This window comes from Bombina bombina, chromosome 5 (genome assembly GCF_027579735.1).
Source record: "Bombina bombina isolate aBomBom1 chromosome 5, aBomBom1.pri, whole genome shotgun sequence".
NCBI lineage: Eukaryota > Metazoa > Chordata > Amphibia > Anura > Bombinatoridae > Bombina > Bombina bombina.
The window spans coordinates 894,965,537-894,990,646 of record NC_069503.1 but is presented as its reverse complement, the minus strand read 5'-3'; the positions used below and the strand labels follow the sequence as shown (position 1 = coordinate 894,990,646).

At 37.7% G+C, this 25,110-nt stretch overlaps 1 protein-coding gene across 1 annotated transcript in view; it reads right to left on the bottom strand.

The window, feature by feature from the left end:
- The window catches only part of RP1 (RP1 axonemal microtubule associated), a 550,286-nt gene that overhangs the window by 86,822 nt on the left and 438,354 nt on the right, over nt 1–25,110 (bottom strand). Inside the window, exon 24 of the mRNA XM_053715884.1 lies at nt 24,192–24,352. Within this exon, the coding sequence (XP_053571859.1) occupies nt 24,192–24,352 (161 nt within the window). The remainder of the gene's footprint in view (nt 1–24,191; nt 24,353–25,110) is intronic.

Sequence of the window (25,110 nt, the reverse complement as noted above, 5' to 3'; positions counted from 1 at the left end):
TTATTATTAGCTATGCAGATAATACTGGGGATAACCCATCAATAGCTATAAGCATAATTACTTAAAGGGATATTAAACACTTTGAGATGGTATAACATGATACATTGTATATAAAAAAAAACTTCTGCAATCTACTTTCATTATTTTTCCCCCTTTTTCTTGTAATTCCATTCTGAAATTGTGAGCTTTTCAGTTCCAGTTAGAAATGGAAGTGCAGAACATTGTCATATTGCACACAGCCATTGGCTGCTCACTCCAGTGACCCATTTATAACTGTCCCTAATTGGCCACAGCAGAGAAGATAACCTAAGTTACAACATGGCAGCTCCCATTGTTTTATAGACACTAAAACCTTACACTTATTTTGTCAATATTTAAACAGCTAATTAAACTTTAGCAAATACATCTAAATGTTATTCTCAGACTAATCTTTTCTTTGAATTAATCATTCCATCTAGCATTTATTTAGTGCTTAATGTCTCTTTAAATAGGCAATTTCTTTGATGCAAAATGAAGCTATGCATTAGCAGAAATTATTATAACACAATCAAGAGCCCTTGCAGTGATTGTGTTGTCACTTGCACGTTGATGTATATTAATCAAATTAGGAACATCTGTACAAATATATGTGTGTTCAATAAATTGCTCTAATAAAACATTTTTTTTAGTTTGTCTTTTTACAAACTATATATTTGAGATTTTCAAGAATACAACATATCCAATAATTATGTAATAATTACATCAGAATTTGCATAAAGTGCTACAGAATTTTGTTGTGCTATACAAATAAATGATACAAATAATAGTAATAATAAATATAAATGTCTTAGCATGTCAGAATGGATCCCTCCAAAATCATATACAAGGCCTCTGATGAGCCACGAAGCAGAAAGAAAACAAACAGAGATCTACGCACTAACTAAAAAGTGTAGAACAGTAAGCTCTTATTGAGATACAACAACATAATGAGGGATCATTTACATAAACCCTTAACAGCCATATTGAACCATCTACATGCATTAATAAGAAACAAAAGTGGAACTAAAGGCCACAGCTAGTAGTATACAAGAACACTTAGGAGTACCTGATGTGTACGAAAACCATTATGGGACATTTCAGTAAGGACTGATGATGTTAACTTAAAGGGACATTAAACACTTTGAGATGGTAATATAAAATGATAATTGATATAATAAAACAACTCTGCAATATACGTTCATTATTTATTTTGTCCTTTTTGCCTGTAATTCCATTCTGAAATTGTGAGCTTTTCAGTTCCTGTTAGAAATGGAAGTGCAGAACACTGTTAAATCCAGCACAACCATTGGCTGCACACTCTAATGACCTATGTATAACTGTCCCTAATTGGCCACAGCAGAGAAGGTAACACAAGTTACAACATGGCAGCTCCCAGTGTTTTATAGGCACTAAAACTTTACACTTATTTTGTCACTTTTTAAACAACTAATGAAACTTTAAAAAATACATCTACATGTTAGTCATGGACTAAACTTTTCTTTGAATGCATCATTCTATCTAGCATGTATTTAGTGTGTAATGTCCCTTTAAGTAGATAAAAAGCTTTTATGAAAGGGTCCAAGTAAAAAAAGTTGGAATAAACACACAAGGTAGAGAAAAAAGAAAAATGTGGTTTTGTTCTAGTTTAGCATATGAAGAAATATTTGTTTCACCTACATCTATTTATCTATATGTATACTATAAGGACAACTAACTCAGCAATACAAGCCTATATTATTGAATCAGATAATGCATTTAACTGTACAAAGAAAAGATATTAAAGAACAAATGGTCACACTTATCAAAAGTCTGTTAATTGGAAAGCATAGGAAAGCAGCTATTCTAAAGATAATATGGAGGCAGCAATGGCTATATAAATGCCACCCTACATTATTTGATTATATATTAGATGCATATTTAGATCAGATATACAGATTGTCACATTGTAAGCTTCACTATCAACAAACCATATCTTACAATGAAGGGAAATCATCCAAGAGTTCAATTAAGTGGAATTCAGATAAAAACTTACATTGCCCATTGACCATTAAAGGCCCATGATACCAAAATGTTGAAACACTTGAAAGTGATGCAGCATAACTGTAAAAAGCTGACATAAAAATATCACCTGACAATCTCTATGTAAAAAAAGAAGATATTTTACCTCAAAATGTCCTAAGTATTCACACCCCATTGTAAAGGACTTTAAGCAGCAAATCAGTATATCTGTCCCTGGACGCTGCAAGGGAGCGTGCCTCATGCACACTCATGTTATTTCCCTATTCAGTTTAAAGGGACAGTCAAGTCCAAAAAACACTTTCATGATTTAAATAGGGAATGTAATGTTAAACAACGTTCCAGATTACTTTTATCACAATTTTTGCTTTGTTCTCTTGGTATTCTTAGTTGAAAGCTAATTCTAGGAGGTTCATATGCTAATTTCTTAGACCTTGAAGACTGCCTCTAATCTGAATGCATTTTCACCACTAGAGGGCATTAGTTAATGTGTTTTATATAGATAACATTGAGCTCTTGCACATGAAGTTACCCTGGAGTGAGCACTGATTGGCTAAAATGCAAGTCTGTCAAAAGAACTGAAATAAGGGAGCAGTTTGCAGAGGCTTAGATACAAGATAATCACAGATATAAACAATTTATTTCTATAACAGTGTTGGTTATGCAAAACTGGGGAATTGGTAATAAAAGGATTATCTTTCTTTTTAAACAACAAAAATTCTGGTGTTGACTGTCCCTCTTTAAGGAAGTTTACTATGAAATCTCATGAGATACAGAAAAGGGGAAGACAGAGCGCAAAACTACTGTGTGAACCAATAAAATTATTTTATTACAGACCAAACATATATATATATATATATATATATATAACACACTCACATGAAGTACCCTCAGACAAATATGAGGTATTATGCAGGCGTATATCATATAAAATGATAGTGCAGATCCAAAGTGTCCCTCTGATTACCAGTCTGTATCCTGCAGGCTGAGACAAGTCAACTCCCTTAGTAGGAACTGTGTAATTCGGCAACAGCAGATCAAGCAAGTTCTTTTGACAGTTACCACAGACTCTGTGAAGCACCCTTTGAGTTGGCTAAAGAGAAAATGCTTCAAAACTGATCTCGTAGCCTAATGGGCGTGGCCTAAAGCATTTCGTGAGCTTCTCCTCACTTCATCAGAGGCTGCACATTCCTCCTAGAACCATACACTGATTGTTATAGATGAGAAAATTAGAGCAGAACTGAATATTACAATGCTCCCCACTCTGTGTATAACCAACACCAATATGGTAGGGTGTTTCATAGGAGATCTGATGAGCACCATAGGGAAGTTGATTATAGGCCTGTGAACAACCAAACCTATGGGAGGGGTAATAGAAGAAAGATTGCGACAGATTCTGATTATCAGAGATCAGGTGCTAAACCCAAATTTAGGTGGAGGGGTAGGAACCATCTAATCATATTGGTAGTTATTTTAACAAAAACAAGGTAGAACATGTACAGAACCCTCATTTTTTAGGGAATCCAGGGAGGGACGTGATGGAACCCAAAAAGATCCCTAAGAGACGTAGAAGAGGATGTAGAGAAGGGCTGGGAATCAGAATAAAAAAGGAGAAGAGAGAGAGGAAAGCCCTTCTAACCCTCCATCAAAAGGAGATATTTAATTTACCGAGGAAGGTTTGGAATAAAAATGACGAATCTCTATTAAAAAGAGGCCTATATTTTACCCCCACAGTTTCCCCAAATGCTTTTGAGTTATACATAGACTCAAAGAAATTTATAAGAAAATTGATTTTGAAACAACATTTTGCGAGTAAAGAACTCTCAGAATCTGATATTGACATTCAGGATGTGGAAAATATTCTAGACGAGTCTCTCAATGATGATCACATCTTATGTGATTTGGAAAAAGAATCAGGATTTTTACCAGTCAACCATACAGGTCTAAAACCATATTCTACTTTATTTCCTTTTCAGTCACAGGGACATTATATAAACGTGTTTGCTCAATTATTACAAAAAGATCTAGATTTAATGTATGAGAAAAGTAAACAGAATACCATTAAAAAGAATCTGACTAATAAAGAGCAAGAATCCCTCCGCCTTTTAATGAAGGATACAAGTGTAGTGATTAGAAGCGCTGATAAGGACGGGGGGATTATCATATAGGATAGAGCAGAGTACCTTAAGGAAGCTTTTCGATTATTGTATGATGATAAAACATATACTCTTCTTGGTCATAATCCTACTGAGACATATAAGAGGGAATATGAGACCCTAGTAGAAAAAGGAAGGGGAGAAGGAATTCTAAACAAATACAATTTTTTAAGAGTAAGAGAGCTGAAACTGGCAGTGTTTTATCATCTCCCCAAAATCCACAAGGGACTGGAAAATCCACTGGGGAGACCAATCATCTTGGGGATTGGCTCTTTGACAACAAAATTGTCTGAATATGTGGATTACCTTTTAAAGCCAATAGTACCTTGTTTACAATCTTATGTAAGGGATACCCCATATATTTTGAATGAGTTGAAATCATCCCAATAGAAGGATGAGTATATGTGGGTAACCATGGACGTTACCTCCCTTTACATGTGCATTCCACACAATTTGGGGATTAGTGCAGTCGAATACTTCATTTAGAGGTATAATTATATCAGTCTGGACCAAAGAGAGTTTATAAAATCAATTAGGTTCATTCTAGAGTGGAATTATTTTCTTTTTGAGAACAAGTACTACCTCCAGACCACCTGAACCGTAATGGGGATAAAGTTCGCCCCAAACTTTGCACATTTATACATGGGGTGGTGGGAGGATATGTACTTGTTCTCACAAAATGATTTTTCAGATAATATTGTCAAATGGTATAATTTTTTAGACTATATTCTAATTGTGTGGAAAGGGGGTGAAGAGAGCATAGGTTGGTCGAGTATGCCAACAAGAATCTCATAAATTTGAAATTCACTGAATGTCATCATACAAATACCATTACTTTCTTAGACCTTGAACTTGGCCATGAGGTTGGTAGAGTAAAAACTAAACTGTTTAGAAAATTAACAGACACTAACGGCTACCTACATGCTCAAAGTTGTCATAAGAAAGAATGGATTAACAATATCCTGTATAGCCAGTATCAGAGGGTATGGAGAAACTGTACTGAAATTAGTGATTTTGATAAGGAGTCTGAGATAGTGAGCAACAGGCTTAGAGTTAAGGGATATCCAGAGGACCTATTGATGGATAAATTGAAGAAACTTAGATCTATGGATAGGGAACAGCTATCCAGACAGAATCAACAGAAAAAGACCAGAAGAAAAGCCCTCCTTTATTTGTTACTAAATATAATACAGCCAGTAAAGAGATTGAAAAATGAATAGATAAACTCTGGACCATTTTGAAACGGGATTCATTTTTAAAAGATATTATTCAGGATAGAGGAAAAGTGATCTTTCAGAAAAATAGTAGTCTTAAAACTATTTTAGCCCAAAGTAGTCTACGGAATAAAGATAAACCTAACAGCAATTTGAATAGTAACTTTTTAAAAACAAAAGGGTTCTATAAGTGTGGAAGGAAAAATTGCACGACATGTACTCATGCTGATAAGAAAAACAAAACGTTTACAGGGAATAGAGATATTAAGATATTTGATATAGATCATTTTATGAACTGTAAGTCAAAACATGTTGTGTATCTTTTATCTTGCTCATGTAACCTGATAAATATAGGTTGCACGAAGCGTTCTCTGAACATTTGAGAAACATAGAGCAGGGTAACATGAACCATGGGGTTTCTGCTCATTTTTCTAAGGGACATAACAAAGATTCTATCTGTCTGAGAATAAAAGCTATTGATTGGGTTAAACCACACATGAGAAGAGGTGATAGGGATATACTTGAGAATGTATGTGTTTTCCCCCTTCTTTTTGCATTTTAGAATAAGTATTCAAAAGGTTTTTTATGCTGTTTATGTTTACCATGTATTTATGTCAAAGTATTAAGCAAGTAGTGTACTGAGCCAATACAAGCTATATAAAAATTGAACATGTTTGAAAAGATCTTTGCTGCTGACGAGGTGTGCACAAACTACCGCTATTAAAGCACTGTTTGGAGCAAACCCGGCATAAAACATATGGTTCTAGGAGGAATGGGCAGCCTCTGACGAAGTGAGGAGGACCTCATGAAACGCGTTAGGTCACACATATTACGCTGATGCTGATTGGCTGCTGTTAATTTCTTCCTTTTTTTAACCTGCAGCTGGACAGCAGCTGAAGTATAAATGTTTTGCACTTACTCTGGTGAGCTGAGGAAGTTATGAGGTAAAATATCTTCCTTTTTACATAGAGATTCTCAGGTGATATTTTAATGACAGCTTTTTGCAGTTATGCTGCATCACTTTCAAGTGATTTAGCATATGAGTATTATGTTTCTTTAAGCCTTATCAGTTACCCATTACTGTAAATGGAGGATAATACTGTACGTCACTCTCTGTTAAAATGCTGTGGAGAATTAGCTTTTTTAAAAACCTATAGCGCTCCTTTAAAGAGAATTCAAAATTTGCCTCCACACCAGTCTATGTATAAGAAACATAGCACCAACCAGGATCACATCTCTTGGTAAGGTCTACTAGGGACCTTCTTAGTCTAGACCTTGAAAACAAGTAACAGAATATTAGTGCTATGAAAAGAATATCCACTTATGTCAATTCCAAAGGATGTGCAGGAGCCATTTTTGCTATCATTATAAGCAGATATCTCCAGGTTCTAATAGCAGCATCTCTCTTCCAGTTTCCTCTATTGTAACCAACAAGGGGCAAGATTACATATGCAGCGTCACCTGCAAAAGATGGCCGTTTTTTACGCAGTTTTGGTACCACATATATGGCGCCGCAATTTTTACTCCTATAAGCTAACATAGAACCGCGTCACAAAGCGGTATCACATATTCAATAATAATAATAATCCTAATAAATCTATTAACCCCTAATCCGCCAAACCCTCACAACGCAAAAAACGAATTATATTACTAAGCCACCTAACCTATAACCCCCTAAATTAACCCCAATTACCTAAATTAAAAAAATACTAAGTTACAATTAAAATAAAAAAGCTAACATTACTTAAAAATAAAAAACCTAAGATTAAACTAATCTAAGATTACCAAAAATAAAAAGTCTAACATTACAGAAAATATTAAACAAAATTATCTAACTTAAAAAATTAAACCTAATCCCTATGAAAATAAAAAAGCCTCCCCCAAATAAAAACACCCCCTAATCTAATGCTAAACTACCAATAGCCCTAAAAAGGGCTTTTTGTAGGCATTGCCCTAAATTAAACAGCTCTTTTACCTTAAAAACCACTAAGTCCCCCCTCTAACAGTAAAACCCCTCACCCCCCCAAAATAAAAAACATAACACTAAAAAATCCTAAATTACCCATTGCCCCTAAAGGGGCATTTGTATGGGCATTGCTCTTACAAGGGCATTGACCTCTTTTACTGTCCTTAAAAGGGCATTTAGCTCTTTTAAGAGTCCCCAATTAATCCCTAATCTAAAAAATGAAAAAAACATAAAAATGTTAAATAAAACTAAATCTAACCCCCAAATAGATACTCAATGTTCCTGAAGTCCAGCGGAGAAGGTCCTGTTTCAGGTGGCAGTGAAGTTTTCTTCCAAGCGGCCGACATCGTCTTCCAAGCGGGGACCACTTCCTTATTCATCCTGGACCAAGCCGTCATGGAGCAGAGATGAGCGCAGAGCAGGGCCGGCGACCGCGGAGCCATGGAGCGTGGAGGATCCTCTTCGTACGATCCTCCACGCTCCATGGCTCCGCGGTCGCCGGTCCTGCTCCATGCTCATCTCCGCTCCGCGCCGGCTTGGTCCTGGATAAAGAAGGAAGTGGTCCCCACTTGGAAGAATATGTTGGCCGCTTGGAAGAAGACTTCACCGCTGCCTGGAACAGGACCTTCTCTGCTGGATTCAGGTAGAAGATTAGGGATTTATTGGGCACACTTAAAAAAGATCTGAATGCACTTTTAAGGGCAGTAAAAGAGCTGAATGCCCTTTAAGGGCAATGCCCATACAAATGCCCTTTTAGGGGCAATGGGTAGTTTAGGATTATTTAGTGTTAGTTTTTTTATTTTGGGGGGTTTTACTGTTAGAGGGGGGACTTAGTGTTTTTTAAGGTAAAAGAGCTGTTTAACTTAGGGCAATGCCCTACAAAAAGCCCTTTTAAGGACTATTGGTAGTTTAGCATTAGATTAGGGGGATTAGGTTTAATTTTTTTTATTTTGGATAATTTTGTTTATTATTTTCTGCAATGTTAGACTTTTTTACTTTTGGTAATTTTAGATTATTTTTTTAAATTTAATGTTAGGTTTATTTTTCTAAGTACTGTTATTATTTTTTATTTTAATTATAATTTAGTATTTTATTATTTTATGTAATTTGGGGTTAATTTAGTGGGTGTTAGGTTAGGGGGCTTAGAAATTAAATTAGTTATTTGCATTGTGGAGGTTGGCAGATTAGAGGGTTAATAGGTTAATTAGGGTACTTGCGTTGTGGGGGTTTGGCAGATTAGTGGTTAATAGTTTTATTAGGCTTATTGCGTTGTGTGTGTTTGGCGGTTTAGGGGTTAATGGTTTTATAAGGTTTGTTGCGATGTGGGTTAATGGCAGATTAGGGGATAATAGTTTTAATAGGGACTTTGCGATGTGGGTGAATGGCAGATAAGGGGTTAATACATTTATTAGGTAGTTTGCGATGTTGGGGTTGGTGGATTTAGGGGTTAATACTTTTATTAGGTAGATTGCGATGTGTGTGAATGGTAGATTAGGCGGTTAATAGTTTAATTAGGCATATTGCGTTGTGGGGGGTTGTCAGTTTAGGGGTTAAAACTTTTATTATTAGTTCCGATAAGGGGGGGATTGCGGATATAGGGGTTTTCTTTCTAAAGTGCCATAAGTCACTGGCGACTTCAGAAATTTGTATTTACACTAATTTCTGGACATCGCTAGTTTATCAGACTTACGGCACTTTATGAACTGCCGGCGGGGTTTATGTGATACCCTGATGTGCGAGGTGAAATTACGGGCGGCACGGGTTTCAGCAGTTGCGCTGAAGCCTGCGCCGCATATGTAATCTCACCCAAGGTATTTCATGTAATTTTCTATTGCCTTTTCCTTTCTTTCCTTTTTTTAACTTTTTTGAACATTTATAATTATTTTATGATAAATGGAACTTTTGGAACTGTGCTGTCATAATTTGATAAAAAAACAAACAAACACATAAGGTTTATGAAATATTAGGAATGATTTCAATTGAAAAAACTTGCTGTATGTAACACGATTATTAAACAAAATGGTTATATATTTTTTTGAGACCAAAAAAATGTATACATATTTATAATCAATATCTGTTGTTTTTTATTTTTCAGCTAAATAGTTCATCTATTTATCATGTGACAGGGAATTTATATAGTGGTGTTTCTAGGGGTAGCAAATAGTGAAAAAACTCCCTAGTATTCTAGTTTATGCCCCATTGTGCTGAAGATGAGATTAAAAGTAAAACAGTAAAAATGACCCTTCCCTGCCACTGTCCTTTTAAGAAAGCCATACTACAAAACTGTATCCACCCACCCTGACCACACCCATGGAACACTGATGACTCCACCCACAGAACTGTAAACCCCTTCATAATAGGATTGCATTCATGTGACCAGACCTGCCATTGTAACCCTAGTTTAATGACAGACACTGAGGGAAAAATGGAGGCTGCTCTTCTAGATAATACTAAAAATGTAGGTAATTTTATATATTTTTAACTTGCCATTCAGCTAAATATTTTTTAGTTATGAAGTTAATTTAAAGGGACACTGAACCCAATTTTTTTCTTTCGTGATTCAGATAGAGCATGCAATTTTTTTTTTTTTTAATAATTCTTTATTAACCAACAAAAAAGCAATATTTTACAATAATATAATCTTGACTTGTTTCAAGAAAAACAAAGAACGAGAAGAAACAAAACAAATGGAAAAACAAAGTCATCCTCATCTAAAAATTTAAACAATTTCAACCCAGGGATAGGAAGGATAAAGAAAAAGTCAGGTTATATTAAATGACCTCTGACCCTTCGTCTTCTCCAGGGAGAATTTACTTTTCATCAAGAAAACCAAAAAGGAAACATTGTTACCTTATATCACCTTATATTGGGATTTTCTATTTTTATATATGAAAAAAGAAAGGAAAAAGAAAAAAGAAGAGAAGAGAGAAAGAGAAGGAAGAGGAGGGAAGAAAAAAAAAAAAGGCTGGAAAGAAAAATAGCCACCTCTCGCTCATCTCCCCCAGCTCCCCGTCTACCAAATGCCTAGCAGAATTAGTTCTGAGTTTTGAAAAGGAAAGATCATATATTCTCTTTCATTTTCAGGAAGTGATTTGATATATACTGCCCATTTGTTGAAGAAATTCCTTATGTCCTCTTCGTTATCTATGTCTGTATCCATTTGTTCTAATAAACATAGTTTTTTTAGACAATTCTTTCGGACACGCTAGGCACTGAGCGCATTTTCCATTTTTTACATATCAGGTATCTAGTAGCTAGGATAGAAGTGGAAATCAATTTATCATTGGGATGGCACTTATTTAAATTGTCCATACAAAGTATAATCTGATATAAAGTGAAAGTTACTGGGGGGATTTTCAACACTTTATTCAGCCAGTATTCTAACTTGCACCAGGTATTTCTCACTTTTGGACAGAACCAAAACATGTGTTCTATGTCAGCTGCTAGGAGTGAACATTTGGGGCATTTGTCAAAACCTGAATTATGAACCCTGCGACCCAATTCCGGAGTGAAGTATGCCCTATGAAGGACTTTAATGTGCGCTTCCCGCCATGTGGCTGAGAGAGTTGTTTTTTTCACTTTACTTATAGAGTGTTGTAGTGTTTCTGGGTCTACCCTGTTCCGTTCTAACAATGAAGTCAATGTTGAGGCAAGTCTTGTCAGATTCAGATTACCCCTTTTAATACCTAGAAGATGATAACACACAGAGATAGACATCCGATCCGCAGTCATAAATATAAGCCAATTTTCGAGTTTGCCTAGCTTCCAGCACCACCCTTCCTCTCTAGTTGTTTCAAAGAGGAAATGCCTTATCTGCAAGTACGCAAAGAAATCTTTGTTGAGTAGCTTATATTCCCCTTTTAGTTTATCAAATGTTTTAATAGTTTTTCTGTCACCATCTATCAACAAGATCAATTTATTTAACCCATTGTTGTGCCATCTATTAAAAACCTCAGAATGTAGACCAGGTTGAAACTTTGGGTTCCCTATCAGGGGAAGGTATTTTGAGATCTTGGGATTGATAGACAGAAGCTTGGATATTTTCCACCAAGCTTTGATAGGGTTGGAGATAGTTTTAAGTCTTTTCATTTCTGAGGGTAGCTCTTTATGGGAGGAGTGTAGGAGTGCTAGAGGAAGATAAGGATCGCAGATGTTTGTTTCAAGATGGTTATTTAGAATATAATCTTTAGATAGAATCCAACCACTCGCTGTTCATGCAAGGAAACTGAGATTGTATGCTCTAATGTCTGGGAGCGCCAGACCTCCGAAGGCACATGAGAGAGAGAGTTTGTTAAGGGATATTCGTGCTTTTTTCCCTTGCCAAAGAAATTGACTAACTAGGCTATTGATCAGCCTCACATCCTTTTCAAGAAGGATTACTGGGAAATTCTGAAGTATATATAGCAATTTCGGGAGGAGAACCATTTTGAACAATGCCACTCGACCCGAAATTGAAAGAGGTAAGGTATGCCATATTCTGAGTTTTTCTTTGATTTGTCTAATAATAGGGGGTATGTTGAGTTCATATAACTTATTGGAGTTCACCGGGATATTTATTCCTAAGTATTTAAATGAATCTGTTATTCTTTTGAATGGATTATCTATACATGAGTCCTTGTTCCTACGGATCCAATACATTTCTGACTTAGATTCATTTATTTTATATCCTGAGAAGGTGCCAAAATGGTCTATTATCTGCCTAACTTTTGGGATGTTGATTTTAGTATTTGATATATACAGCAAAACATCGTCTGCATATAAACCAATTTTTATCTCGTGATTTGAGATCTTTATTCCTTCCAAGCTTTGTCGTACCATAATTGCCAAGGGCTCAATAGCCACATCGAATAGGAGGGGGAAAAGCGGGCAACCCTGGTGAGTTCCTCTTTCCAAGGTTATTGATGAGGATACAACACCATTAATAATCAGGCATGTAGCTGAACATTTATAGAGATTCTCCACAAATTCAGGGAATTTACCCTTGATACCGAATTTTATCAAAGATGTATTAAGATGCTTAAAGGTGACAGAATCAAATGCTTTTTCTGCGTCGATGGAAAGAATAGCCATGTCCGGAGCTCCCAGTGTTCCCTCTCTCCCCCCTCCCATCCGAGAGGCCTTTTCAAAATATTCCAGTGTAACTAATACCTCCCTTATTTTTGCAGAGGAGTTCAGTCTATTCAGAAAGCCCGCTTGGTCCGGATGGATTACTTTTGGTAATATCTGCTGTAATCTACCTGCTAAAATGGAAGTGAGAATCTTATAGTCTGAGTTGAGTAAGGCTATTGGCCTATAAGATTCTTTAAGCCTCGAGTCCTTCCCTCCTTTAAGAATTAGAGTCGTATATGACGCAGAGAATTAGGCTGTAACTGGTTTACCATTAATATAAAAGTTGTTGTATAAATTTATTAGATATGGAGAGACTTCTGGAGAGAGTATTTTGTAAAATTCACTAGGTATTCCATCCGGACCAGCTGCCTTATTAGTGGGAAGACTAGAGATTGCCTCAGTTACTTCTTGCACTGATATGGAGGAATTAAGTCTACTAATACATTCATCCGTCAGTGAGGGGCTTACAATCTTATTCCAAAACTCTGCAGATTTATCACGATCATAGCCTTTGCAAGAGTATAGATCTTGGTAATATTTCACAAGTGTGGATGCGATTTTATCTGAATTTAGAATTCGCTCGCCCTTCTCTAGGAGTTCTTTGATGTGAGATTGCTTTTTCTCATTCTTGACCATTCTAGCCAGCATCTTTCCAGATTTGTTCCCAAATCTGTATAATTTAGCCTGAGTTTTTAATTTCTTTTGTGTTTGCCGAGTCAGGATAAATGTATCCCGAGCTTCTTTGGCCTGCACATACTTAGTCCAGTTTAAAGCATTCTTGTACAGCATAAATTTATTATATGCATTAGTTAGTGCTTTTTGTATTTCTCTGTCCCTTAGCTTCAGTTTATTGGTCAGGGCTATGTTGTAGGCTAAGATTTCACCTCTAAGGACCGCTTTAGCAGCCTCCCAGAACAGTTCTGGATGTTCAATATAATCAGCGTTAAACCGTAAGAATTCCTCAAATTTAGATCTAAGACGGGTTTTAAACTTCATATCAGTCGATAAATAGTATGGAAAGTAAAAACGCAAAGATTTTAATCTCGGTTGTTCAAGCTTAATGTCTAAGGTGATAGGGGCATGATCCGATAAAATTTAGGGGTGATTCCTGCTTGTGCCCTTAGGGAACCTAAGCGCTCATCTACAAGGAATAGATCTATTCGAGAAAGAGTTTTGTGCGCTTTTGATAGACACGTGAATTCCTGGGTATCTGGATTCTGACTTCTCCAGATATCATATAATGCTAGATTTTGCTTTATTTTTTTAAACATTTTAGATTCTAAATTGTCCTTTTTCTGTTTTTTCTGCTTCGTAGTTTCTCGGAGCCTGTCTAGCGGGCAGTGCGGTGTCATATTGAAATCGCCTCCTATGATTGAAAGCCCCTGGTTGTACAAAAGAAGTTTAGTTTGAATTTTATTCCAGAATTCTGAATCAAAGATATTAGGGCCGTAAATATTACATATTGTATAAATTTCCTGGGCGATTTTTACTTTTAACAAGACATATCTTCCCTCCGGATCGGGTTCGCTGTGAATCACCTCAAGCCGAGCTCTTTTCCCAATTAAAGTTGCCACTCCCCTTTTTTTGCCTACACTTGGCGAAAAGTATACTTCTCTTACCCATGATGATTTGAGTTTATTAGATTCCTCTGAGTTAAGATGGGTTTCTTGAATTAGCCCTATATCAGTCTGAGATTTCCTTAACTGTGTCAATATGGTTTTCCGTTTGATAGGGGTGGAAATCCCTCCCACATTCCACGATACTATCCTAAATTTTTCTATTTTTCTGTGTCTTTAAAATTTCCTGTGGTGTGAAGGAGAGGTGAGGGAGCGAGAGAGAGGGGGAGAGGTGGGTAGAGATAGAGAAAGGGAGAGGAGAAGAGAGAAAAAAAAAAAAAAGAAGGAAAAGATAAGAAAAGAAAAAACGGCCTAACAAGTGCTCTACTTGCCCGATCTACCCCGAGATAAGGGGTCTTCCCAATTATTGAGCCTGCACTGGCTAGGTGGGAGCTACATTTTCTGCTACTAGTAGGTCTAAGGAGGAAAAGAATTTCTCGGCTGCGTGTGCCTCCAGAAAAAAATGTACTGTTCCATTCACAGTTACTTTTAATTTGGCTGGATAGATTATAGTCTCCTTTATTCCAGAATTTATAAATTTGGTGCATGTAGGTGCCAGATCTCTTCTCTTGGAGGCTGTCTCAGCCGAGAAATCCTGAAACATGAGGATCTTAGCTCCATTAATAATAAGAGGTTGTGTTTTACGGTAATATTGTAGAAGAGAGACTTTATCTTGGTAGTTAAGCAGTTTTACAATGGCAGCTCTAGGCCTGCTAGGATTTTGGGCTGTCTGTGGTGGTCCCAGTCTGTGGGCCCTCTCTACAAAGATTTTGTGATATGAGGGCGGGAATTTAAGAGCTATCTTTAATGTGTCAGAGACAAAGAAGGCTAGGTCCTCATATTGCTTCTCCTCTGGAAGGCCTATTATTCTAATGTTATTTCTTCTGCTACGGTTTTCTAAATCTTCTAACCTCATGAGAATTTTTTGATTGCTACTATTAATGTTATCCAGCCTGGTGCCATGTAATACTGCCGTGTCTTCCAAATCGGATACTCTCTGCTCAACCTCCTGCATTCTTGAGGAGAATTGTTTGATTTCCTGCGATAAGGAGGAAATGTTCTGCTTAATTTCCATCCTTAGAGCATCAAATTTGGGAGAGAGGGCCTCGGAGATACTGCCAACTAGGTTTTGAACATTTAATACTTCAGGCATGGCTGTACTTAATAAGGCTGATTGGATATCAGCTACTGGGTCCTGTGTGCTCTTAGATTTATTATCTCTTTGTCTGCCTGCCATTACTGGTGAGGATGTTTTAGAACAGATAACAAGAAATTTATCCGTATACTAGTTTGTGGGGAGAAAAAAAAGAAAGAAAAAAAGGGTGGCAGAGAAGGGGAAGGGGAGTGGCCGTGTGGAGTGATTGTGCCGACAGGGCACTTGTGATTACACCAGTTCTAAGGTGGTGAACTTCGTGTGGGAATGTCCAATTGTGCTACTTGTGATTTCAGAAGGATCGGGCTAGGAAGGAAAAAAAAAAAAAAAAAAGGAGAAGGGGGCGTGATAGAAGGGGGAAATAATTGGTGTCCCCTAAGTGTAAGTCAGTGAGATAGACGCTAGGAATGCGCCAATATTATGTGGCGGGCTATAAATTGTGACACCCTAATTTGCTTGTGTGTAAGTTAGGTGATCTCTACCGGTGTAAGAGGGGGAAGAGGAAGAGTAAAGAAAAAAACCAAAAAAAAACCCCACACAGTTTTATTGTCTCTTTTTTTCTCTTTTTTTCCTTTCCTTTCTCTTTATACGTAAGCAGATAAGTTTTCTAATATAGTTTCAGTGCTTAGTGTATGTGGATATGCAGCTTATTTTGTCAGTATTTCCAAAAATATTTAAGACAGAACTATAAATTTTAGATCAGTCCTGTATATTATTTGTTTATTCGATTACCTTTTTAAACTGTTAGGGCCTTAGTGTTTCAATCGTTGAGATTGAGATACTTAAAGAGGTAATAACAGCTATAAATCAGAAAAACACCTCCTTAGCAATAAGAGCACAATTTGTCTGTGGTCTTATTGTAACCTTATACTTTAATGTTCATAGCAAGTTAGACATAATACCTTCCACAGGATAAATCTAGCAACTATTGCCCATCCCTAGGCTTGAAATTATTTCCTTGTAACTCTGTGCCTTTCAATATACAGAAACCAAGGATTTCCAGCCTCTAGATAGTAATAAATGGTAGAAGTAGACAAATGTCAGCATATTGAGCTAGTCCCAAGATTTTCTAGCAAAGGACCCTCACAGACATAGTAAATGCAACAATACTACAGCATTGAATATACAAAACAGAGAGTAGACATATATAAAACCCAGCTGTCCCAGCAGGAGCAACACTTAAGATGTAGTGCAGTTTTTAGTTCAATTTATAAAGGCTGCAGGCAGCAACATACATCAATGTTGAGTCTATAGTCCAAAACGAAAATAAAAATCAGTGTAAGAGAGAAAAAAAAAAAGTCACAGCCTCTTTAGCTCTAACCACCTCTGAGTAAGATGTTGAGTGTTACTTATGCCCAGAAAGATATTTAATCAGGCGTGGTTATCATCTCATTAAGCCTTTGGAAAGTTCAATTATTGTCAGAATTCTGGCTAGATTGGTTTTTTAATGTGCTTTATTTCTTCATTTTTCCCCCCAGGGAGTCTGTTTTATCTTACTTGATATGTTTTAGGCTTGTCCAATGTGTATTCCTTTTCCCTTTTTTAATTAATTCCACTACAGAGTGGTTTTATTTTTCCTGTATATTTCAATAGTAGGAAAATTTAGATTAGTACTCTTCCACTTTCAAATAGTAAATGTTATTACTGTTGCAATGAATTCCGCTATACATCCAGTTATAGCTATTCAATGTATATACTTTGTAATATTTTTCTTTCTTTTGTTTCCAATATATTCAGAAATCGGATTGTGAATCAGCTGTGTTTTAAAGTTAATTTTCCCATATAATCTTGTGTTCTGTTTTTAACCCCTTTTTCCCTTCCTTCTATGCTTCTCCCCGGTAAGGCATGTCCCAGAAAGAATTCCCCAAAACAGTGTACATAAGGAGATTGCCTCCGTGTTCGAGCTAACTCACCACCCTCACTTCTGATGCTCCCGGTTTTGCTCCCTCTTTGCAGCGTGTCCCTCGAAGTGCCGACCTCCTCTCACGCAGCACCAGTGGGAGAGGAGGAAACGGCAGTCAATCTCCGTGTCAGGACGCCCAAGCTTAGAGTGAAAATGCCTCACGCAACCTACTCTACCTCCTCCCACGCAGCACCGGTGGGGGAGGAGGGAGCCAGCTGCCCAGGCCCGTGTCAGCTTCTTGCCGGGCACAGAGTAAGCGTCGGGGGTCCCCGCTCAGTCACAGCAGTCAATGCTCGATTCTTCGCACCAGTGAGGGGGTGGCTGCCAAGGTACAAAGAGGGGTCGGGGAGAAACAAGAAAAAGTACTGTGTAAGTCAGCGGGGGGTACCTTTACTATCAGCTTTGTCTCTTCTCTCGTCGGGTCTGCTTACATTGGATATCAAGGGCGGATAGATTAATAATATGGCAGGTTGTCTTGTCTGATTCATTTTCCTTATCCCTCCTGTGTGTAAGGATAGTTTGCAGGTCCTTCCAGGCCAGGGGATATCAAGACAGTGGGATGGAGTTCCACTGTTTGTTCCGGCAGCGCTTGTGTCTTGCTGTCCTGGTAGCTGCCCCAGATTTCCAGGGCTTGACGCGTAAACCACCTTCAGGTGCTTTAGGACTGGAGTTCAATCACTCAGCTACCTGTGCTGAGCTCCTCCTCTGGAACCCCGAGCATGCAATTTTAAACAACTTTCTAATTTACTCCTATTAACAATTTTTCTTCGTTCTCTTGCTTTCTTTATTTGAAAAAGAAGGCATCTAAACTATTTTTTTAGTTCAGAACCATGGAAAGCACTTGTTTATTGGTAGGTGAATTTACCCACCAATCAGCAAGAACAACACAGTGTGTTCACCAATAATGGGCCGGCATCTAAACTTACATTCTTGCATTTCAAATAAAGATACCAAGAGAATGAAAATAATTTGATAATAGGAGTAAATTAGAAAGTTGATTAAAATTGCATGCTCTATCTGAATCACAATAGAAAAACATTGGGTTCAGTGTCCCTTTAAGTTTTGTTACTTATATACATACAGTAATAGTGAAAAACAAACACAGAATTATTAATCGTTATTAGAGGGACATGAAAAACATTTTTTTTCCTTTCAATTTTCAGGTAAAACCCAATTTTAAACAACTTTCGAATTTACTTCTATCAAATTTGCTACATTCTCTTGGCATCCTTTGTTAAAGGAGCAGCGATGCATTAATTGGAGCTTGCTAATTACGGGCTAGAATACCAGTGGCACGCTAACTGTTGAGCTCAAGCAAAAAAGGGTTTATTTTGGGTGTTTGTACATTCACGTAGCACGCATATTACAGGTTAAAAGTAAACGCATTTGAGCGCAATTGATTTTAACACGCGTTGGGATAGGGTGACTTCAGAGATCTGGTTAACTGTTCACCCGATGGGTGTGGCCTTCATTTTATTTTGTTGATCTGGATGGATATGTTTAATTTGTTTTTGTTTGTTTTTTCTTAATCTCATGTATGTTAGATTTTCATTTTTATGAACAATCCTCTCTGAAACGATACTTGCAATTTAGGTCACATGGGCACTTACTCGGAAGTTGCGCACTTGTTGAACAATAGAATTATGTTTCTCTAGTTCTTTTATCGATCCTTTGTGACAAATTTTCTTGGACCTTGGGCAATTCTAGAGTGTTCTTATACCAAGCAGGTACTGGTTGGATACTTTTTCGTCTGTTACCAGGGTTCATGTCACCCTCGTGGTGCTGATTAATCCTGTTGGATTCTGAATGTCTTTTGGCCTATTCTATGGACTCCAGGCTCGGATCCTACCGAAGTATGAGGTCTGTTGTTTAAATACAACCCCTCCGTATGGAGGGTTATGAGTGCCAATCTAGGTTGGTTGTTCGGGCTTCTTGCCTCGGATACAAATCTGTTTTTGCAGACATCAGAACCATTATTCCATTCTTTGGAGTTAGGAGATGTGTGTGACCTATGGGGTCTGGTGTGCCAAGTGATTAATTATTTGCTTTTTCTCTCAAGGTTTTTCCAGACGCTGACTCATTAGCCTATTAAGCATTTTATTGCAGTGGCGGAGTTTCCTTTCCTTCCTGCCTTGGGTTGATCATGTGGTCTGGATGCGCGGGCATGTTTTTTTTTCTGCTCAGAGTTGTGTTACTCTAAGAGTTGGTGTGCAGGGGTTTTCTGCCCTCCGTGGGGAGCTGCACAGCTCCAGCTTTTGCCTGCTTAAAGAAGATTTTGGAAGATAGATCCTTCAAGGATCTTAGGCTGTTGCCTCTTCCATTACCCTTGGTCTGACCATGGTCTTGACTTTCGGGTTTCTTTCTATCCTCATTGCAACTCTAGCCTTGGGGCCTGTTAGTGAAGGGGCAAGGTCAGTTATGGAGGGCCGCCCTTCTGGGGTCAAGTAGTTGACTATTCTCCTCAATGCTCAGTTAGGGGCTTAGTTGGTTGTGTCTTCAGTTCGGTTCTCTGGGATTGCAAGCAGGGTACAGGGTTCTCATTCACCTTTGGGTGTTGGTTGCTACCTTTCCTATGCATGTAGCACGTATTAATGCTTGCCTATGAGATTTCTTTGCGATCCAAGTGCCCTGGGTGCTGAATCTTAGACCATAAAGGAAGTCCTTTGTGACTCTTGGGTTTGAGGTTATTGCTAGATCGCCAAGTCTACGGACTTTAGAGGTGAGTTCCTCCTTGTAAAAGGCAGCTTAGGGTTCCTCTGGATGTCGGATCTTCGATTGATTCTGTTTTCAAGGACCCTGACCTAGGTCCGTGTCTCTCCTTGGATGGGTGTGGACGGTTTGATGTCACACTAGATGTTTGTGGTCCCATGGGCCTCTCTCCATAGAGGCTGGGGCTCTGTGAGAAATGACTATCATTTTGCGGCTTAGGCTTTAGGTCCTTCTGACAGTTCCCTACTGGTCTTTTGGCGCATTTACGCTGTTCCTTTGACTCCAGGTATCTTCACCTGGGTTGGCAATATAGCCGAGGGTCCTCACCTATATGGCAGGGGTTTTTCCGTTGTTTATTCCCTTCTCTTCTAGAGCGGGGGTAGGGTTCTCCGGGTTCAGATTACCTTTGTATTTCGAGCGACCTTTGGGTCCTTGGTGGCTTGCCTTGTAAGGGTTTTTTCCCTTCTTGCATTCCAGATTCCTGGAAAGGGAGTTGCGATGTAGTGACTGTTTCCTCTGTTCCTGCAACGAGAGGCTGAGGGATTGATCCCTTTGGAGCTCCTGCTATATGTTGGATTCTGATATATGGATGCTGAGGGTCTGAGGGCCTTCTTTTCTTGGGAACTGCTCCTTGTTTTTAGAGAAGACAGCCATGTAGGGGGTTTCGTACCCAAGCACAATGTCTATCCTGACTCATGGTGACATACCGTTTGTAGTAATGGTCAGCGGTAAAACCGGGGGCTTTGTTCCTACTTTGATCCTTCCTTTCTCTTCTGGAAGTCTGGGACTCTTGTCTTTGGTTTTGACTAACTTTTGGGCTTGGACCATTATCCTAGAGGGAAGATTGGGGGATGGTTACTCTATGCACGGTTGACCGTTTTCTTTAGATCGGTTCTCTCCTTTGTGGGATGTCTTGGATGTCCTTCTCTTTTCCTCTGGTGTTCAGTGCTGGGAGGGGACGCTCCTTGGAGCCTGATATTCAGAGGGCTGTGAGCCCTTGGAAGGTTTGCAGTTGAGTCCAGCTACAGCTATTGCACTTTGAGGGTGTAACCAACTACAGCTAATTGCACTTTGACTGGGTGTTAGCAAGCTTTGAAATGCCTTTCAGTGTTTGGGTTTAGCAACGGTGAGTCAGCTTGTTACCTGTAAGCTGGTCATTTGGAGCTCCTGTTCAGACTGTTGGTGTTCTTTTTGGAGAACTCTTTACTAGCTGCTGGCATAGTTATCCTATTTCTGCTGTCTCTGGTGTCTAGCTTGCAGGTCTAGACCTAATATGAGGCAACAGGAAACTCATGGTTTTCCTGGAGTACCTTGGGTATGGTACAGGGTCAGAGATATGAGGGTGTTCATCGATTCCTTTTTGGGACATGTTTCCCTGTGTATGGATCTCTTTTTCTTCGGTCCTTGTGTTTTCTAGGGAGTTCGTATACCTGGGCGTTTCTGTTGTACAACAACCATGGGTTGTTCTATGTTCTGCAGAGTGGAATGATCCTTTGGATTTTTCATGAGAATTTGTTCTCTTTTTTGGGGGCAGACAGCGGCCCTTGTCTTGGCCAGGTACTTTCATGGGAGTCTTGATCCGCGGGCTGAATCTTCGGAGGTTGTTTGGGCTTGTTGAAAACTGAGTGGTTTAGTTCAGCTCTGCCGGCGGTGTAACTAATGTGCAGTTAACTGGGCTTCGGCTTTTCTCCCATGTCGTCTATATTTTTTAGGGTGTCGAGTAATCAGGCTGTGGTGCCTCTCGAAGGGGCCGCCTTTTGTACCCACCCGTTTGCATTCAGTGTCCTCTAGCTTGGGTATTCTTTTCCCAAAAGTAATGAATGCAGCTGTGGACTCATCCCTATTAAGAAGAAAAACATAAATTATGCTTACCTGATAATTTCATTTTCTTCTGAATGGAAGAGTCCACAGTTCCCGCTCGTGTTTTTATCTATGAGGCGGCTGTAATTTTTTGTTTTTCTGGCACCTTTTTTCACCCTGATATTTCTCCTACTGTTCCTTGTACCCTCAGCAGAATGACTAGGGGATGAGGGAAGTGGGGGAGGTATTTAATCCTTTGGCTGGGGTGTCTTTGCCTCCTCCTGGTGGTCAGGTTCTGTATTTCCCAAAAGTAATGAATGCAGCTGTGGACTCTTCCCTTCAGAAGAAAATTAAATTATCAGGTAAGCATAATTTATGTTTTTGCCCCCAAAAAAATCAGCTATAGCTAAAATTATTTATTTTGTCGGGTTAGCGCTCATGTGAAAACTTTTTGCTTTCACTTGTAATATGCACGCTACTCGACGCACAAAAAGCTTACTTCATAGAGAGTTAATGTGTGAGTGGGAGTGATAAATAGTGCTCCACTCATAACATAGCCTTCCATGTTGTGAGTCAATGATAATCAGCAGCTAGCCCACAGTGGTGCATGGCTACTTTGAAGCCAGCCTAGGTATGTTTTACAACAAAGGACAGAGAGAGAACAAAGCAAATTAGATAATAGAAGTAAATAGGAAAGTTGTTTAAAATTGCTTACTCTGTCTGAATTATGCATGTTTATTTTTGACTTTACTGTCTTTAGCAAAAAGCTTGATAGGGCATTAAATATATTTTATATGCATAACATATATCCACAAGTAAGTGCTGCACTGGAAAAGCCCTGCATACAAAATAACGGCTAAATTACAAGTTTTGCGTTATGGTGCGGTACGGCTATACCGCTGAAAAATTGGCCATTGCATGTGGAATGGCCGGTAACGCATATTACAAGTCCCGGCGGAATAGCTATACCATAAGCATTTTAGCCTTAACGCAACCCTCCACTCCGCACTCAAATGACATTTGAGTGCGGGATTTTCCATAGCGCCGTATTACAGGTTGTGCGGTCTGGCGTTGCAGCTTATACCGACACAAGCCATTCCGCAATCTGAGATCAGTAGTTATGGATTTTGTGAAACAAAAATGTTACAAAAGTACACTAACACCCATAAACTACCTATTAACCCCTAAACCGCCACCCTCCAGCATCGCAAATACTATATTAAATGTATCAACCCCTAATCTGCCCCCCACCCACATCACCAACACTAAAATAAACCTATTAACCCCTAAACCCCCGACCCCCCACATCGTCAACACTATAATGAAATATTAACCCCAGTAATCTCCAGCCCCCCTCATCGTAACTAATAAACTAAACCTATTAACCCCTAAACCACCAGTCCCCCACATCATAGCTAATAAACTAAACCTATTAACCCCTAAACTGCCAGCCCCCCACATCGCAAAACCCCTAAACCTAACACCCCCTAACTTTAAATTAAAAGTTACAATATAACTATCTTAAAAAAAAATAAAAACTTACATGTGAAATTAAAAAACCTAAGATTAAACGATAAATTAACCTAATATAACTATTCTAATAAAATTAAAAAAAAACTACCAATTAAAAATCCTAAATTACATGATAAAAAAAACTAACACTACAAAAAAAAAATTACAAATTTAAATAAACCTAATACTACGAAAATATTTTAGAAATCTAACATTACAAAAAATAATAACATTAAATTGTTATTATTATAATGTATTTGTAAAGCGCCACAAAATTCAGTAGCACTAGATACAATATAGAATGAAACAGAAGAAGAAAGAATTAATGCTTGACCAAATTGATTTGCTGCCAAAATATGTATGGTGGGTAGGAAAGGAATTCAGGCATACAGGCTTGTCGAATTAAGTCTTAAACTATCATAGGGAGGTGGGAAACTAAGGGATATTGAGCCATTTTCAATCACTTTGACTAAAAAGAGTCAGAGACAAATCACAGAGCCAGAAGGTCCACAGAGTTCAAGATAGGCTGCAACATATAAGCCGGTTATAGGGTCAATCACGATCCTTATCAAATTATTTATCTACAAAATTACCCATATACTTTAAAGGCACATTTTGAAGAATAATCATTACATAAGCTTTTCTAAAGGAGTGTAACAGACCCCTAAATTCTCTGTTGGTATTGAAAGATAGTTGTTTTTTGAATTGTTTGAATTCTATAATGTAAGATTTGTAAATTTGTTGTTTTTATTAGAAAAAAAAAAAAAGCATTTCAATATGAACACAATTTCACAGAACCAAATGTTTTGAAACACATTAAACAAATATTTGGGACAAAACATTTTTTTTGCCCATCCACATGTCTATAAAATACTGTAGCTCAATTATTTTATAACATTCAGGAAAATCATTATTTACCCATGTTTTGTATTTGGTTGAATAATAACCAGCTGTTATTAATATTTAAGACTGCAAATATATATTCTAAAGTATACATTTTTTTTTTACATATCGCTTACCTGAAATATATCTGCACTGTTCATTTTAAATAAATGATTCCTGCCTGTCCCCAAAATTATGGGACCAGATTCTGCTGTTTCACCATAAACATAGAGGAAAACAGTCGCATTGGTGCCAGCTTGTTTGAAATTCCCAGTGAAAATGGTAATCTTCCAATCTCCTGTTGTAAATGTTACAAGATAATAAATAAAATCATTTATTATTGCATCTTTGTATTTATCAAATACAGCACTTCCATATGATGAGGAAATAATAATAATAATAATAATAATAATAATGATAATTAATACTGTATATGAACATCAGAGGTTTACAATAAACAGACAATAATCATAATATGATATGATGGTACTTAGCTGCACGCTATAAATTTATAATTATAATTTTAATATTGTTTTTATTATTAATTTACAAATAACTATATATTTGTATCATATTTGTTTCAAGCAGCTGCATCAAATCAGAAAACAGATAAACAATGTAGCAAAATAAGTGTCTAAAAATGTAAATGCCATATATATATAAGTGCTTATCACAACTTTCATGATTCAGATATAGCATGAAATTCTAACCAACTTTCCAGTTTACGTCTATGATCTAATGTGCTTTTATCTCTTGGCATCCTTTGTTGAAAAGCATACCTAGGTAGACTCAAATGCAGCAATGCACTACTGGAAGTTAGCTGTTGATTGGTGGCTGCACATATATGATTCTTGTCATTAGCTCAATTGATGTGTTCAGCTAGGCACTAATAGCGTATTGGTGATCTTTCAACAAATAACATCAATAGATTGAAGCAAATTCAATAATAGAAGTAAATTGGAAACTTGTTTAAAATTATAAGTTCAAACTGAATCATGAAAGAAAAAATTGAGTTTCAATTCCTTTTAAGGGACATGGAAGCCAGAGTAAAACTTA